This window comes from Corylus avellana, chromosome ca5 (assembly GCF_901000735.1).
Source record: "Corylus avellana chromosome ca5, CavTom2PMs-1.0".
Classification (NCBI taxonomy): Eukaryota; Viridiplantae; Streptophyta; class Magnoliopsida; order Fagales; family Betulaceae; genus Corylus; species Corylus avellana.
The window spans coordinates 9593437-9608024 of NC_081545.1; the positions used below are offsets into that span (position 1 = coordinate 9593437).

The 14588-nt window shown below is 38.3% G+C and overlaps 1 protein-coding gene and 1 non-coding gene across 2 annotated transcripts; both read left to right on the forward strand.

Annotated features, from left to right (window-relative positions):
- The first annotated feature begins 5344 nt into the window (after nucleotides 1-5344).
- Nucleotides 5345-13047, forward strand: LOC132180501 (callose synthase 12). The gene is made up of 2 exons (XM_059593354.1): nucleotides 5345-10822; nucleotides 12626-13047. The coding sequence occupies exon 1, from the start codon at nucleotides 5510-5512 to the stop codon at nucleotides 10814-10816; it is 5307 nt and encodes a 1768-aa protein (XP_059449337.1). The 5' UTR covers nucleotides 5345-5509; the 3' UTR covers nucleotides 10817-10822; nucleotides 12626-13047.
- LOC132183499 (small nucleolar RNA J33) lies at nucleotides 8466-8545 on the forward strand. Its single transcript, XR_009440462.1, has one exon. It is a non-coding gene; the product is annotated as a small nucleolar RNA J33 (small nucleolar RNA).
- Nucleotides 13048-14588: the final 1541 nt, after the last annotated feature.

Genomic DNA, 14588 nt, shown 5'->3' on the forward strand with positions numbered 1-14588 from the left:
AAACTCTATTGTAAAACAATAATCAACTCATACCTTTTTATTGATAGTTTCTCATTTAAATAGACGAATAGTTACATGGAGCAATAGAAGACCTAATTTGGTTAGGTGCTTATAATATAATTTTTTTTTTTTTTGAGGGGGGGAATATAATTTAGCCCCCCGAACAACCAATCATTTTCATTTTAGCCCCTTAATGTTCAAAAAGTGATAAAGTAACCCTCAAACTACCAAATAGTTGCAATTTGGCAACTCCATTAGTCATTATTGTCAAATAGGATGGAAAATTCAAATCTACGTCATTTTGGCAAGGTTAAGTTATTAAAATGCTATTTTGGGAAAAAAAAAAAAATTCATATTAAAACAAGCAAGCAAAACGGCGCCGCTTTGCTTGAAATTACAAATTCTTTACACATACCAAAACGGCGCCGTTTTGGTAAAATGTTAGGAATTAAAAGAAAAAAACCCTATACCCCACGTTGGTGACCTACGAAAAAACCCACAACCCCACTTAGTCGTCTGCTTCCTAGCAGCCCTTCTCCCTCAAGCTCACAAGAACCTACAATTTGTTTACCCAACCCATTAAACTCCGAAATAGTAGGGGAAAAGACGTCTTCCTTTGAAGATTTCGGCCACTGAAGGTAACCCACTAAATTTAATTGAGTTTTTCCTATTTTTTAGGGTTTGTGGAGAAAGCTCCATCTCGATGGGTTTATGTCGTTTTGTAGTTCTATTGATGTTTTGATTTAGTGCGAAAGAAAATTGACTTTATGGTGAAGGAAAATGATATGGGTCCTTATGTATTTTTTTTTTTTTTTTTTTTTTTGTATATTTTTTTTTGACTTTTTATACCCATTTTACCCTCCCCAAAACTACATCGTTTTGTGTCCTAAAACTACAACACCTACCCAGCCTAAAACGACTTAGTTTTAAGAATTAATTTTTATTATTATTTTTTTTAAAGAAAAGCACCCGGTCCCCCCCCCCCTCCGTTTTTTTTTTTTGGCCTTTTCGGCCAAGGGGGTGGTCCGGCCACCCCCAGACCGGCCAGAGGGTGGCTGAAGCCACCCTGATTTTTTTTTTTATTATTTTTTATTTTATTTTATTTTATGCTCAAAACGACGTTGTTTTGGGTTGGGTGGTGATGTAGTTTTGAAGCCCAAAATGGTGTAGTTTTGGAGTCCAAAACGACCTAATTTTGGTTGAGGGTAAAATGGGTATAAAAAGTCAAATTATTTGACTTTAACGTTAAAAGGGTTCAAAGTCAGAGCAAACCAAAGTTCAAGAGACCTAAGTAAGAGTTTTGAAAATTCAGGAGGTGCTTGTCAAAACGGCTGGAAGTTCAGGAAGACTTTCTGAAGTTTCCCCAAGTTATTGGTTGATGGGTTTGTTGTCTGCTTGTCTGCCTATTATCGAATGGGTTGATTGTCTGCTTATTTTTTTGCATACGGTCTTCTCTTTTTTTTTGTAGTAAACATTAAAAGAAAACACTGGCCAAATGGTTATAGCTACGGCTTGGGTGTATTCAATTTTAGAGCTATCAAATTCGGTTTTGTGATCTTTAAATAAAAATGAATGGCTTGAATTTAAAATATCCAAATCCCTTGTTACGAGTCATATTCAGTTGAAATGCACCGTTGTGTTGTACAGTTACTCGTCAATTCTGTTAAATCAGGACAGTCGATGTCATAGAAGACCCACCAATTCGGGACCATGATGATGCTGACGCCGTGACCCCACTAATCCGTGTAAACCCCATCCCCAAGCAATAGTTTCCGTCTTCAAACGGAAGCTTTCAAATCTCATCCTTTCCCACAAAACAACAAAATAAATAAATAAATAAAGGAAAAACAAAAAAAGCCGCTTTTCACTTTTAAATAAATAAGCGCGTTTGACTGCAAGCGGGAAATGGGAAATGACATGAGGGCGTATGATTTGGTCCATTTTGGTTGAGCGGGAAAGCAGCAAACGATGGGAAAGAAATAATATTTAATTCTCTATTCTCGATACCAACGTTCTCTTTTGTGGGACCCAAATAAAATATTAGTTTTTTGGTCAATACGATGACAAAAAAAGAAAGATCCTAGAAAACAATGGGTAAAATATTGGAAATTTCTCATCAAAATTTTCTTTTCTTTAGTTTGTTTAATAATGACTCCCCCTCGAGGACGAGAAAACAGGACTCTCTTCGGTTTGTTTTTATTAGAGAATATTCGGTTAATAATGAAGAGATCTTAATACTATAAATAAAATATCTGTTTTATTAATAAAAAATAATAAAATGATATATATATTTTAAAAATAATAATAATAAAAAATTTAAAAAATTTAAGGGGTGGCTGTGAGGTGGCCAGCCACCCCTATTAGGGTGGTCGGCCACCCCTTAGTTTTTAAATGTTTTTGATTATTTTTTTTAATTATTTTTAATATATATATTTTATTAATAAACAAGTGTCTTATTTATGGTATCAGGATCTCTTTAAAGAGTTTTTTTATTATTAATTAGATATTTTTCCGTCCAAAATGGACTGAAGAAGATCATGTTCCCTGTGACGGTAGAAATATCATGAGAAAGAAGAGCCCTCCTTTTATAAAAGGGTAAAATGATAAAAAATAAAAAATAAAAAGTAAAATGATTATTTTACCTTTGTAAAATAAGGGACTGGCCTATCTTTTTTTTTTTTTTTTTTTTCAATTAGTAATTATATTTAGGGTTAAATACTATTTTAATATTTGTAGTTTGCACTAAAATCAAATAGCCACCTGAATTTTAAAAAATATCGCAAATGGTATTTATGGTAATCTAATAAACCCACTTGATACCTATGTCAAGATTCCGTTAAGTTTTTTAAGGGGATGTCACGTCATCCTTACACATGGGTGCCACGTAGCGTGGTACCTGAGTTTTTTTTTGTGCCATATCATATTTTATTATTTAAAAAAAATCCAAAAGAAAAAACAAAAAGAAAAAGAAAATACAAGGGCCACCCCCTATGGGGTGGTTCACAGTGTTTTTTTTTTTTTGGTTTTTCTATTTTTTTTTATAAATAAAATAAAATTTGTTTTTTTTAATAAAATAAAATATGACTTGTCACCCAAAAATTCAGGTACCACGCTACGTGGCGCCCACATGTAAGGGTGACGTGGCATTCCGTTAAAAAATTTAACGAAATTTTGGCAAAGGTACAAAGTGAGTTTATTAGCTTACCACAAATACCATTTGTGATATTTTTGAAAATCTAAGTGGCCATTTGATTTTGGTGTAAACCACAGGTATTAGAATAATATTTAACCCTTATATTTAGTATATAGCCATATAATTGATAAATTAGGTTAGTATTTGATTCTTTTTTTCTTTTACTGTGCTATTTTAATGACTAATTTTTAATGTCATGTCATCCAATTGTATAAGGATCGTAAAAAAGTATTTACTCTTTTTCAATACATATCAAGGTCAAATGTTATTTTTTAATGTATTTTTGAGAGAACGAGGAAATCTTAAAGTACTTTTTGAATCATTGCATATATTTTGAAAAATGCTACATTTATTAATTATTATTATTATTATTATTATTTTTTAAAAGCTGGCTTCAAGTAATGTGTTGTTATTCTGTTAAATTTATTATTTTAGAAAATGTATCATCATCTTTTGGGATGGTGATTGTGACTCATCACTTAATAACTAATTTTTTAGGAAAAAATATGGTAAATATAACATTTCTCATTTATTTTTATTGGAGTAAATTTTGTGAAAAAAGTCAAAACCCGAATAAACGCACATAAATGAGGTAAACGACTACTAGCAAATTCCAATATATATATATATATATATAAAAGTTTTACTGCCTGTTTAAGTATCATTGTAGATTCAAAGTTAGGATTGTTCAAGTGATACGCTTGATCTCACTCCGAAGCCCCCCACCCCCGAAAAAAAATACGGCAAACTTTTTACATTGACTTTTCACAAACGAACTTAAGGATGAAAATACGGTTACGGTTAGCGGTTATTGGCTAAAACCACTAACCGTAACCGCCAGATAGTGGTTATTTAAATGGTTAGTAGTTAACTATTTTTAATGGATTTTTTTTAATTTTTTTAATTTTTTATAAATTTGAGCTTAGTTCGGCTCACTAAGAAAAATTATATGCACAAGCTAGAACTCACAGGCTACACAAGCCGAGTACTCAAGCTTAGCTCGTCAATTAAACAAGCCAAACTTGACACGCAGCTCATATAATTTTTTTAAAAAAATTAAACTTTAAATAACATAAAACCACTTAAGAAGCTGGCTTATATGTATAGGCTTGAACCCACCCGATTTATGGCTTTTCTTTTCTTTTTTTTTTAATTGCATGGGATTCGTAAATCATTTTTACTTTCAAGCATTTTTCTTTTTTCTTAATTCACGGGACAAATAAATTAAAGATCATTCTTGCTTTTCCCTATTTTGTATCCTCTTTCTTTTGACAATAAATTATATACAATTAACTTTTATATTCAGTATCATTTTTTTTTTAAATAACTTTTATATTTTTAATATATATATATATATATTAAAAATATAAAAGTTATTTAAAAAAAAAAATGATACTGAATATAAAAGTTAATTGTATATATATATATTTTGTTATTTTCAGGATAAGGCATTTGATGCTCCATTATTGTTGATGCCAAGACAAGGTCGGGGTATCTCTTTTCAATTTACATTTTTATTTTAGTTGGTTTGGGTTTTCAACAGATTCTTTCTAATAAACATCTAATAGTATGTCACTCATTTGCAACTATGAGCTATCAACTACCCATTTACAACAAAATTTCCGTTTGTTAGTTTTTTTATTTTAAACAAAAAAAAAAAAAACACAAATAAAACTATTATTTCAAAGTTTTTCCTCGTAAAACAAAGATATAATAAAGGCAATGTTTATTAATGTATTTTAAAAAAAATATTTTAATGTAACAATAAGAAATATTATTTTAAAAAAATTTAAATAATTGTGAAGGTGTAGCCACCCTTATCTAGTCGGGGTAGTGGTGGTGCTCCTCCACTATATATGCTAAAGTTATATCATTTCTCTATCAATTGAAAAGAAATACTTGGAATAGTTGATGTATTGTCAACCGAAAGGTGAGAAATGTTTGTCCCAACGTCTATAATTTCAAACCGTTCAGATGAAGATTGTTTTTTTTTTTTGGGTGAAACATTAATTTTTATTATATTAAATATTTGTTTTTTTTTTTAACCTAAATAAAATATTTGTAATAAATAAGTAAAAAAAAAAAAGGAAAAAGAAGAAGAAGAAGAAGAAGAGGAAGAAAACAAATAATAACAAAAGAAAGAAACACGGTTAAGGAAAGGAAACGAATAATAACAAAAACCTACAACGCGCAAACGCGCCGGAATTTCGTGTTTTCCTTCCCCTTCTGTCCTTCCGCTTTGCACGTTCTCCACACTCGTCTCCTCTATCTCCTCTCTTAACCTAAACGCCGCGTTTTTCAGATCTCCCCTATGCCATGAGCCTCCGGCAGCGGCCTTCTGCGGCCCAGCCGCGGCCACCACCGGCGGAATCGGAGCCGTACAACATCATCCCCATCCACAACCTGCTGGCGGACCACCCGTCCCTGCGGTTCCCTGAGGTCCGCGCAGTGACGAGCGCGCTCCGGGCGGTGGGGGACCTGAGAAAGCCGCCCCACGGGCAATGGGCGCCCCACATGGACCTCCTGGACTGGCTGGCCCTCTTCTTCGGCTTCCAAATTGACAACGTCCGGAACCAGCGGGAGCACCTGGTGCTCCACCTGGCCAACGCCCAGATGCGCCTCTCGCCTCCCCCTGACAACATCGACGTCCTCGACTCCACCGTTTTGCGCCGCTTCCGCAAGAAGCTTCTTCGCAACTACAACGCCTGGTGCTCCTACCTAGGCAAGAAGTCCAACATCTGGATCTCCGATCGCCGGGAGGCCTCCTCCGCCGCCGACCACCGCCGCGAGCTCCTCTACGTCTCGCTCTACCTCCTCATCTGGGGCGAGGCCGCCAATCTCCGCTTCGTTCCCGAGTGCATCTGCTTTATATTCCACAACATGGCCATGGAGCTCAACAAGATCCTCGAGGACTACATCGATGAGAACACCGGTCGGCCGGTCGTGCCCTCGTTGTCCGGCGAGAACGCGTTCTTGAACTGCGTGGTTAAACCCATCTACGAGACGATCCGGGCCGAGGTTGACAGCAGCAAGAACGGCACTGCGCCGCATCGTGTGTGGCGCAATTATGATGACATAAACGAGTACTTTTGGAGTAAACGGTGCTTTCAAAAGCTCAAATGGCCGCTCGATTTGTCGAGTAATTTCTTTGTGATGAGTGGTAGTGGGAGGCGTGTGGGGAAAACTGGGTTTGTGGAGCAGAGGTCGTTTTGGAACTTGTTCAGGAGCTTCGACAGGCTGTGGGTGATGCTGGCGTTGTTTTTGCAGGCGGCGATCATCATCGCCTGGGAACAGAAGGACAATCCATGGCAGGCATTGAGGAGTAGGGACGTGCAAGTCAAGGTTTTGACAGTATTCTTCACGTGGAGCGGATTGCGGTTCGTGAAGTCCTTGTTGGACGCTGGGATGCAGTACAGTTTGGTATCCAGAGAGACGCTGGGGCTCGGGGTGAGGATGGTGATGAAGAGCGTGGTTGCGGCCGTGTGGCTCTTGATTTTCGGGGTGTTCTATGGACGGATATGGTCTCAGAAAAACCACGATCGGCGGTGGTCCGCCGAGGCGAATCGGAGGGTGGTGACTTTTTTAGAGGTCGTCTTGGTTTTCGTCTTGCCGGAGATTTTGGCGATTGCCCTGTTTATTATTCCGTGGATTAGGAATTTCATCGAGGAGTCCAATTGGAGGGTGTTCTATATTTTGTCGTGGTGGTTTCAGAGCCGGACTTTTGTGGGTCGTGGGTTGAGGGAAGGTCTGGTGGATAACATAAAGTACACTCTGTTCTGGATTCTGGTGCTTGCCACCAAGTTTTGTTTCAGCTATTTTCTGCAGGTCAAGCCCATGATCGCCCCATCAAAAGCGCTGTGGAATCTGCAGGACGTGCACTATGAATGGTATCAGGTTTTCAAACGCAGCAACAGATTAGCGGTTGGGCTTCTGTGGCTTCCTGTTGTTCTGATTTATCTCATGGACATTCAGATTTGGTATTCAATCTATTCCTCTTTTGTTGGGGCAGCCGTGGGGTTATTTCAGCACTTGGGTGAGATTCGGAATATTGAACAATTGAGGCTGAGGTTCCAGTTCTTTGCAAGTGCTATTCAGTTCAATCTCATGCCGGAGGAGCAGCTGTTGAATGCAAGGGGGATGAGGAACAGGTTTAAGGATGCCATCCACCGATTGAAGCTGCGATATGGGCTTGGTCGGCCCTACAGGAAGCTTGAATCAAACCAGGTTGAGGCTAATAAGTTTGCTCTCATATGGAATGAGATCATTTCGATTTTCAGGGAAGAAGATATAATCTCTGACACTGAGCTTGAGCTGTTGGAGCTGCCGCAGAACTCGTGGAATGTCAGGGTCATCCGCTGGCCTACTTTCCTTCTCTGTAATGAGCTGCTGCTTGCGCTCAGTCAGGCGAAGGAGTTGGTGGATGCTCCTGACAAGTGGCTCTGGTATAAGATATGCAAGAATGAGTACAGGCGGTGCGCTGTGATGGAAGCTTATGATTGTATCAAGCACTTGCTGCTTGAGGTTATCAAACGCAACACCGAAGAGCATTCCATTATGACCGTCTTTTTTCAAGAGATCGATCACTCTATTGAGATTGAGAGGTTCACTAAAACTTTCAACATGACGGTACTTCCCCAGCTCCACACCCAGTTGATCAAATTTGTTCAGCTGTTGAACAAACCTAAGAAAGATCCTACGCAGGTGGTAAACGCTCTGCAGGCCATTTATGAGATTGCCAAAAGGGATTTTTTCAAGGAGAAGAGGACCGTTGAACAGCTGAGGGAGGATGGTCTGGCTCTTCGCAATCCAGCTTCTGCTCAGGGTCTGCTTTTTGAGAATGCTGTCAGCTTACCTGATGCGGAGAACGAGGCCTTTTATCGGCAGGTTAGGCGGCTGCACACGATTCTTACCTCTCGGGACTCGATGCATAATATCCCGGTAAATCTTGAGGCAAGACGCCGGATTGCCTTCTTTAGTAATTCCCTTTTCATGAACATGCCCCACGCCCCCCAAGTTGAGAAAATGATGGCTTTCAGTGTTCTGACTCCTTACTACACTGAAGAAGTAGTGTATAGCAAAGAGCAACTTAGAACAGAGAATGAAGATGGGGTTTCGACCCTGTACTATTTGCAGACAATTTATGCTGATGAGTGGAAAAATTTTGTGGAGAGGATGCGGCGAGAAGGGATGGTGAAAGAGGAAGAATTATGGACAACCAAGCTGAGAGATCTCAGGCTTTGGGCCTCGTACAGAGGCCAGACACTTTCCCGGACTGTAAGGGGAATGATGTATTACTATCGGGCTCTTAGGATGCTGGCGTTTCTGGATTCTGCATCGGAGATGGACATCCGGGAAGGATCACGGGAACTCGGATCGATGAGACGAGATAGCTTGGATGGTTACAACTCGGAAAGGTCAGCTTCTGTGAGGAGTTTGAGTAGAACAAGCAGTGCAGTGAACTTGTTATTCAAAGGACACGAGTATGGGACTGCTTTGATGAAGTACACATACGTGGTTGCCTGCCAGATATATGGGACTCAAAAGGCAAAAAAAGATCCTAATGCGGACGAAATCTTGTATCTAATGAAAAACAATGAGACCCTTCGAGTGGCCTATGTTGATGAGGTTTCTACAGGGAGGGACGAGAAGGAGTACTTCTCTGTCCTTGTGAAGTACGATCACGAGTTGGAGAAGGAAGTGGAAATCTACAGGATAAAGTTGCCTGGTCCCTTAAAGCTTGGAGAGGGTAAACCTGAGAATCAAAATCATGCAATCATCTTCACCCGTGGTGATGCTGTTCAGACTATTGATATGAACCAAGACAACTATTTTGAAGAGGCACTCAAAATGCGTAATCTGTTGGAAGAATTCAGGCGCTATTATGGTATCAGGAAGCCTACTATCTTGGGAGTTAGGGAGCACATTTTTACTGGTTCTGTTTCATCGCTTGCTTGGTTTATGTCGGCTCAGGAAACAAGTTTTGTGACCTTAGGACAGCGGGTTTTAGCAAACCCCTTGAAGGTTCGAATGCATTACGGCCATCCAGATGTTTTTGACAGGTTTTGGTTCATGACTCGTGGTGGCATCAGTAAAGCTTCTAGAGTGATTAACATCAGTGAGGACATTTTTGCTGGCTTTAATTGCACATTGCGAGGAGGCAATGTCACCCACCATGAATACATCCAAGTTGGCAAAGGAAGGGATGTTGGGTTGAATCAAGTATCCATGTTTGAGGCCAAGGTTTCTAGTGGAAATGGTGAGCAAGTTCTCAGCAGAGATGTATACAGGTTGGGTCATAGGCTGGACTTCTTCCGGATGCTGTCATTCTTTTACACTACTGTGGGATTCTTTTTCAACACAATGGTGGTTATTCTGACTGTATATGCATTTCTGTGGGGTCGACTCTATCTGGCTCTTAGTGGCGTTGAGGCTGCTGCCAACACAAAAAGCAATGCAGCGCTCGGTACAATCTTGAATCAGCAGTTCATCATCCAGCTTGGTCTGTTCACTGCTCTTCCCATGATAGTGGAGAACTCTCTTGAGCTTGGGTTCCTTCCAGCTATCTGGGATTTCTTGACAATGCAGCTCCAGCTTTCATCTGTTTTCTACACATTCTCTATGGGAACTCGTGCTCACTACTTTGGCCGGACTATTCTTCATGGCGGCGCAAAATATCGAGCTACTGGGCGTGGTTTTGTCGTGCAGCACAAGAGTTTTGCAGAGAATTATAGACTCTTTGCTCGTAGCCACTTTGTGAAGGCGATTGAACTTGGTCTGATACTGATAGTTTACGCAACGCACAGTCCTATAGCCGCTGACACATTTGTTTACATAGCCATGACCATCACAAGTTGGTTCCTGGTTATGTCATGGATTATGGCTCCCTTCGTGTTCAATCCTTCCGGGTTCGATTGGTTGAAGACTGTTTATGATTTTGATGACTTCATGAACTGGATTTGGTTCCGTGGCAGTGTGTTTGCAAAATCTGAACAGAGCTGGGAAAGATGGTGGTACGAGGAGCAGGATCATCTAAGGACGACTGGTATTTGGGGAAAGGTACTGGAAATAATCTTGGACCTCCGATTCTTCTTTTTTCAGTATGGGATAGTATACCAGCTAAACATTGCTGCTGGGAGTACCAGTATAGCTGTTTACTTGTTGTCTTGGATCTATGTGTTTGTGGCGTTTGGTATATATGTGGTAATAGCATATGCTCGGGTTAAATATGCTGCAAGGGAACACATCTACTATCGTCTGGTCCAGTTTCTCGTGATTATACTTGCAATACTTGTGATACTTGCCCTGCTGGAATTCACGGATTTTACGTTTGTTGATATTTTCACTAGTCTGTTGGCATTCATCCCCACCGGTTGGGGACTGTTATTGATTGCCCAAGTATTTCGGCCTTTGCTGCAGTCCACTATACTTTGGGAGCTTGTTATTTCTCTGGCTCGAATGTATGATGTAATGTTTGGAGTCATTGTTATGGTTCCTGTGGCTCTACTGTCATGGTTGCCTGGGTTTCAGTCAATGCAGACGAGGATCCTCTTCAACGAAGCATTTAGCAGGGGCCTCCGCATTTTCCAGATTGTTACAGGGAAAAAATCTAAGGGTGACGCATGATTTGAGGTAACTTCCTGGGAACTTCTTCCTGCTTATTCACAAGGTTTTTGTCAATTATATTGGCTAGGGGGTAAAATTAGCTATTGCATCATCATGCAGTTGAAAAACGTTCATTCCATCTTTTATTGATGTCCTCTAATGACTGCAAATACTGAAGTTGAATTGACTGCTTTGTTCAGAATCTATGTTCGCAAGTCAGTAAGAGTGGCTAAGTTGAATAAATGCCAAAATGAGGTCATCATCTTCATGGATGCCCAAAATTTAATGGTGGAAATTTGGAAAAACATAATGGATATGGGGGTATCGAATAGAGTTCAGATTTATTGAGGGACTGTTATTTTTTGTTGAAGCACTTCAGCTTCTTTTTGGTTAAAATTTTATAAAGACCATAGTGCTTGGCTTATTGTGCCTGGCTTCATGGCTCGAGTCCACTATTCTTAGATGGTTAGACATGAACTTTGTTGTCCTCCTAGTCTTCCTAGTATGTTTTTGGGCATTGGACAAATATAGGTGGCTCTCTAGTAGAACCAAGGCAATGTATAATTTAAGAGCACGAATAGCAGATACCCTATAGCCCATTCTATTCCCTATGTTTAGGGAAAATTTCAAAAAAACTACAAAAACCCACCCTCATCAGCTTTTCTAAATTTAACCTACACCCTTGGGTAGCTATAGTGTTTCCCAATGCATTGGAAAACACTGTAGCTACCCAATGCTTTATTTTAATCCTAAAATACCACATGTCTCTCTCTTCTCACGTTTCCCAATCTTTTCTTCCTCCTCTCTTTTTCTTCTTCTTCACAACACTTCCGTCTTCCTCTCCGCCTCTCTCTCTCTCTCTCTCTCTCTCTCTCTCAATCAAGAATAGAACTGAACAAACCAAAAAATGAATTCCAAAATCTTCAAAATTGATGAAACCCATAAATTCCTTAAAAAAGCACAAATCACAAATCCACAAAATCTTCAACCCAAAAACATTGAATATTCCACCACTTGAAATCAGCAGAACTCAACAAACAAAAAAGATATCAGAACCTAGAAATCAATGGAGACTAGAGACAGAGATTGAGAGACAGAGATGAGAGAGAGAGATTGAGAGACAAAGAAGAAAGACAGACAGAGACGACGAGAGAGAGAGAGAAAACACAGACGGTGAGAGAGACGGAGAAGAGAGAGATTGGGAGAAAAGAGATGGATTTTTTTAGAATAGAAAAAAGAAAAATAAAAGTAAAAAAAAATATTATTTTAATGATATAGGAAAGATTTAGGGAATTTATTGTGGGGTGTATTTAGATAGGGAACTAAAAAGTAGTTTTGTTCCCTAAATTTAAGGAAAATGGTTGAGTATCTCCTGGTAGTGCTTTAACATCAAGAACAATCAAATTCTCTTAGTCATAAAAAAGAAAAAGAAAAAAGAAATTAAGAACAAAATATTACTTAGAAATATCCTGGGATTTTTGCTTATTTTAAGGCAAATTTTGACGTAAGATATCTTTCTCTAGCATGGCATATTTAACTTCTCAAGGAGCCTTGATGATCTCTTGATGTCTTTGAGGAGTGCTCTCTGCCTTCTATATTTGTCCGTGTATTCCTTGAAGCTTTGTAGAATCATCCTAGTATTATTTTTTTTTACTTAAAAGTTCCTGTAGAGTTTGATTAGAGGTTATCAATTATGTACCACATGGTGCTTGTAAGTATTTTTAAAACTTGTTTCTTTTATTTCTGTTTTTTTTTTTTTTTTTTGAAACGATAAATATATATCCTATGAAGCTTCCACCCATTTCTCAGAGATTGCCTCATGTTTTGCAGGTCTGATGTCAGTGTGAGTTGTAGAGAAACGATAGAAGTTGAGAAGCTTGATTTCTTTTTTGCTTTGTGGAGGTTCTTGTGTGTATTCCAGAAAGGGCTTCCATTATATTTCATTTCAATTTCAGCCAGAGGCAGAGAGGACAATATTATTTCATTCTTCATCACAGGGTTCATCTTCCCTTTACTAGTGTAATTAGTAATTAGTTTTGTTTTTCTCATTTTCAAAGTAATATTTGGTTACTTGTGCTTAACCCTTCCCATTTTCCCACAATTCCCCATGTTTTTGAAAGGTATAGCTCTTGGCATAGTTTGTTTACCGAGTGTAGAGCATAGGGTTTTAGTTTGCTGAGATTGTTAGAATATTTGCTATTCTTTTGTCAGAAATTGAGCAAGCAATGTTTACTCATTCTTCATCTGTGATATGATTTGGCTCACCTTTCTCTACTAAACTCTTACCATTTTTTTTTTTTCGGGTCGTGTTCCATAAGAAATGAATGCATGTTGACATTTCATGTGCTTGTTCCCTTTTACCAAGCGACTTTCTGTGTACCTTACATCACAGTTACTCATACTTTATGTCCTTTTCTTCTTCTTAAGCAATACAAAGGGAAGCGTGGGTAATACGTCAAAAGAAAAACAAGGAAAATGGGTGGACAGCTAGACAAAGACCCCCCCAATACAATCCACATAGTGTAACATAAATTTAAAGGCTATTATTGCAAGTTAGGTTGCAAGTTAGACAAGAAAAGTGCTTCCATTAACAGCGGTTGTAGCGACATTGGTTGTTACAACATGTAAGCTTGAGAAACGTAGCAAAAAAGAAAGCACTGGTAGTGGTTGGATTGGAGCCGTTGGAGAGGAATACCATCGCAAAGTCCAACATAAGAGATACCCAATGAAGAAAGCATAGGGGACACTGAAATTGGATTTGCAATTAGATCTGGAGGTCTTCGTAGACAAAATAAAAGCTGATAGCTGTGACTGCTATATCAATTTATAAGTTTGTAAATATCTTTGTCAAAACACTTTGTTTATGCTTTATATGTCTCATTCACTTTTTATTCTTTCACAACTTGAACCAACTTACGAATACAACGAAGATCTAACTCAAGTCTAATATTATGAGAATATTTGGTTAATTTGATGGGATCCAAGCCCATGTAAGCAAGTTGACTTGTCACTAACCAATGGACATTGGTTAAATTGCTTTGGCAGATTTATGGCCGACATAAGAGAATAATAAAATAATCCCCTTGTGCCCCGTTATGGCGACTGCTTAAGAATAAATTAAAGGAGAATACTTGGATTTTCATTCTTTTAGGGGGAGTTCCCTGAATAAGACGTTGTGGAGGGCCTTGTGGCTTTTCAGTACGGATTGGGGCTCTTTAGTAAGGATTTGAATCTTTAACAATTTGTTGTGTAAATGGCTAATAATTTAGACAAATCCATATAAAATTCATCCGTCAAATAAATTTTAAATCGTCTGATTTATTCGAACATGAAAGTCTAACATGAACTCTCTCATACGTGCTCTCCTAATTATTAGTTAAGAGCTTGTTTGTGTGTGCGTTTGATAAGTTTAAAAGTGCTTTTAATACTTAACAAATCTTACTCATTTGATAAAAAAAATTAAAAGCACTTTGAAAGGTCTCAAAAGCCTAAAAATGACTAAAGCGCACGTTAATTTCGTCAAAAAAACGTTTTTTGACTTAAAAATTCTATTTCTCAAACACAACTTTAAAAATACTTTACGGTAAGCGAAAAAAATCAACTGTAATTTTTTTAATTGAGGTGACCATAATAAACAGTAAAAATTACAAATGCTTCCTTAAATGTAAGGGAATCATAATTTGACCGGACCCTATTAAAATATCGGTAAGACTCAGAACGAATTATTAAGAATTCATATTTTAAAAGTCGAACTACCGACTTAATGCTGATGGTCCCAATATTGTTTCTTGTA

Bases quoted from the DNA above. Each gene is read 5' to 3' on its own strand.
- LOC132180501 (XM_059593354.1), top strand. From the start codon at position 5,510: ATGAGCCTCCGGCAGCGGCCTTCTGCGGCCCAGCCGCGGCCACCACCG.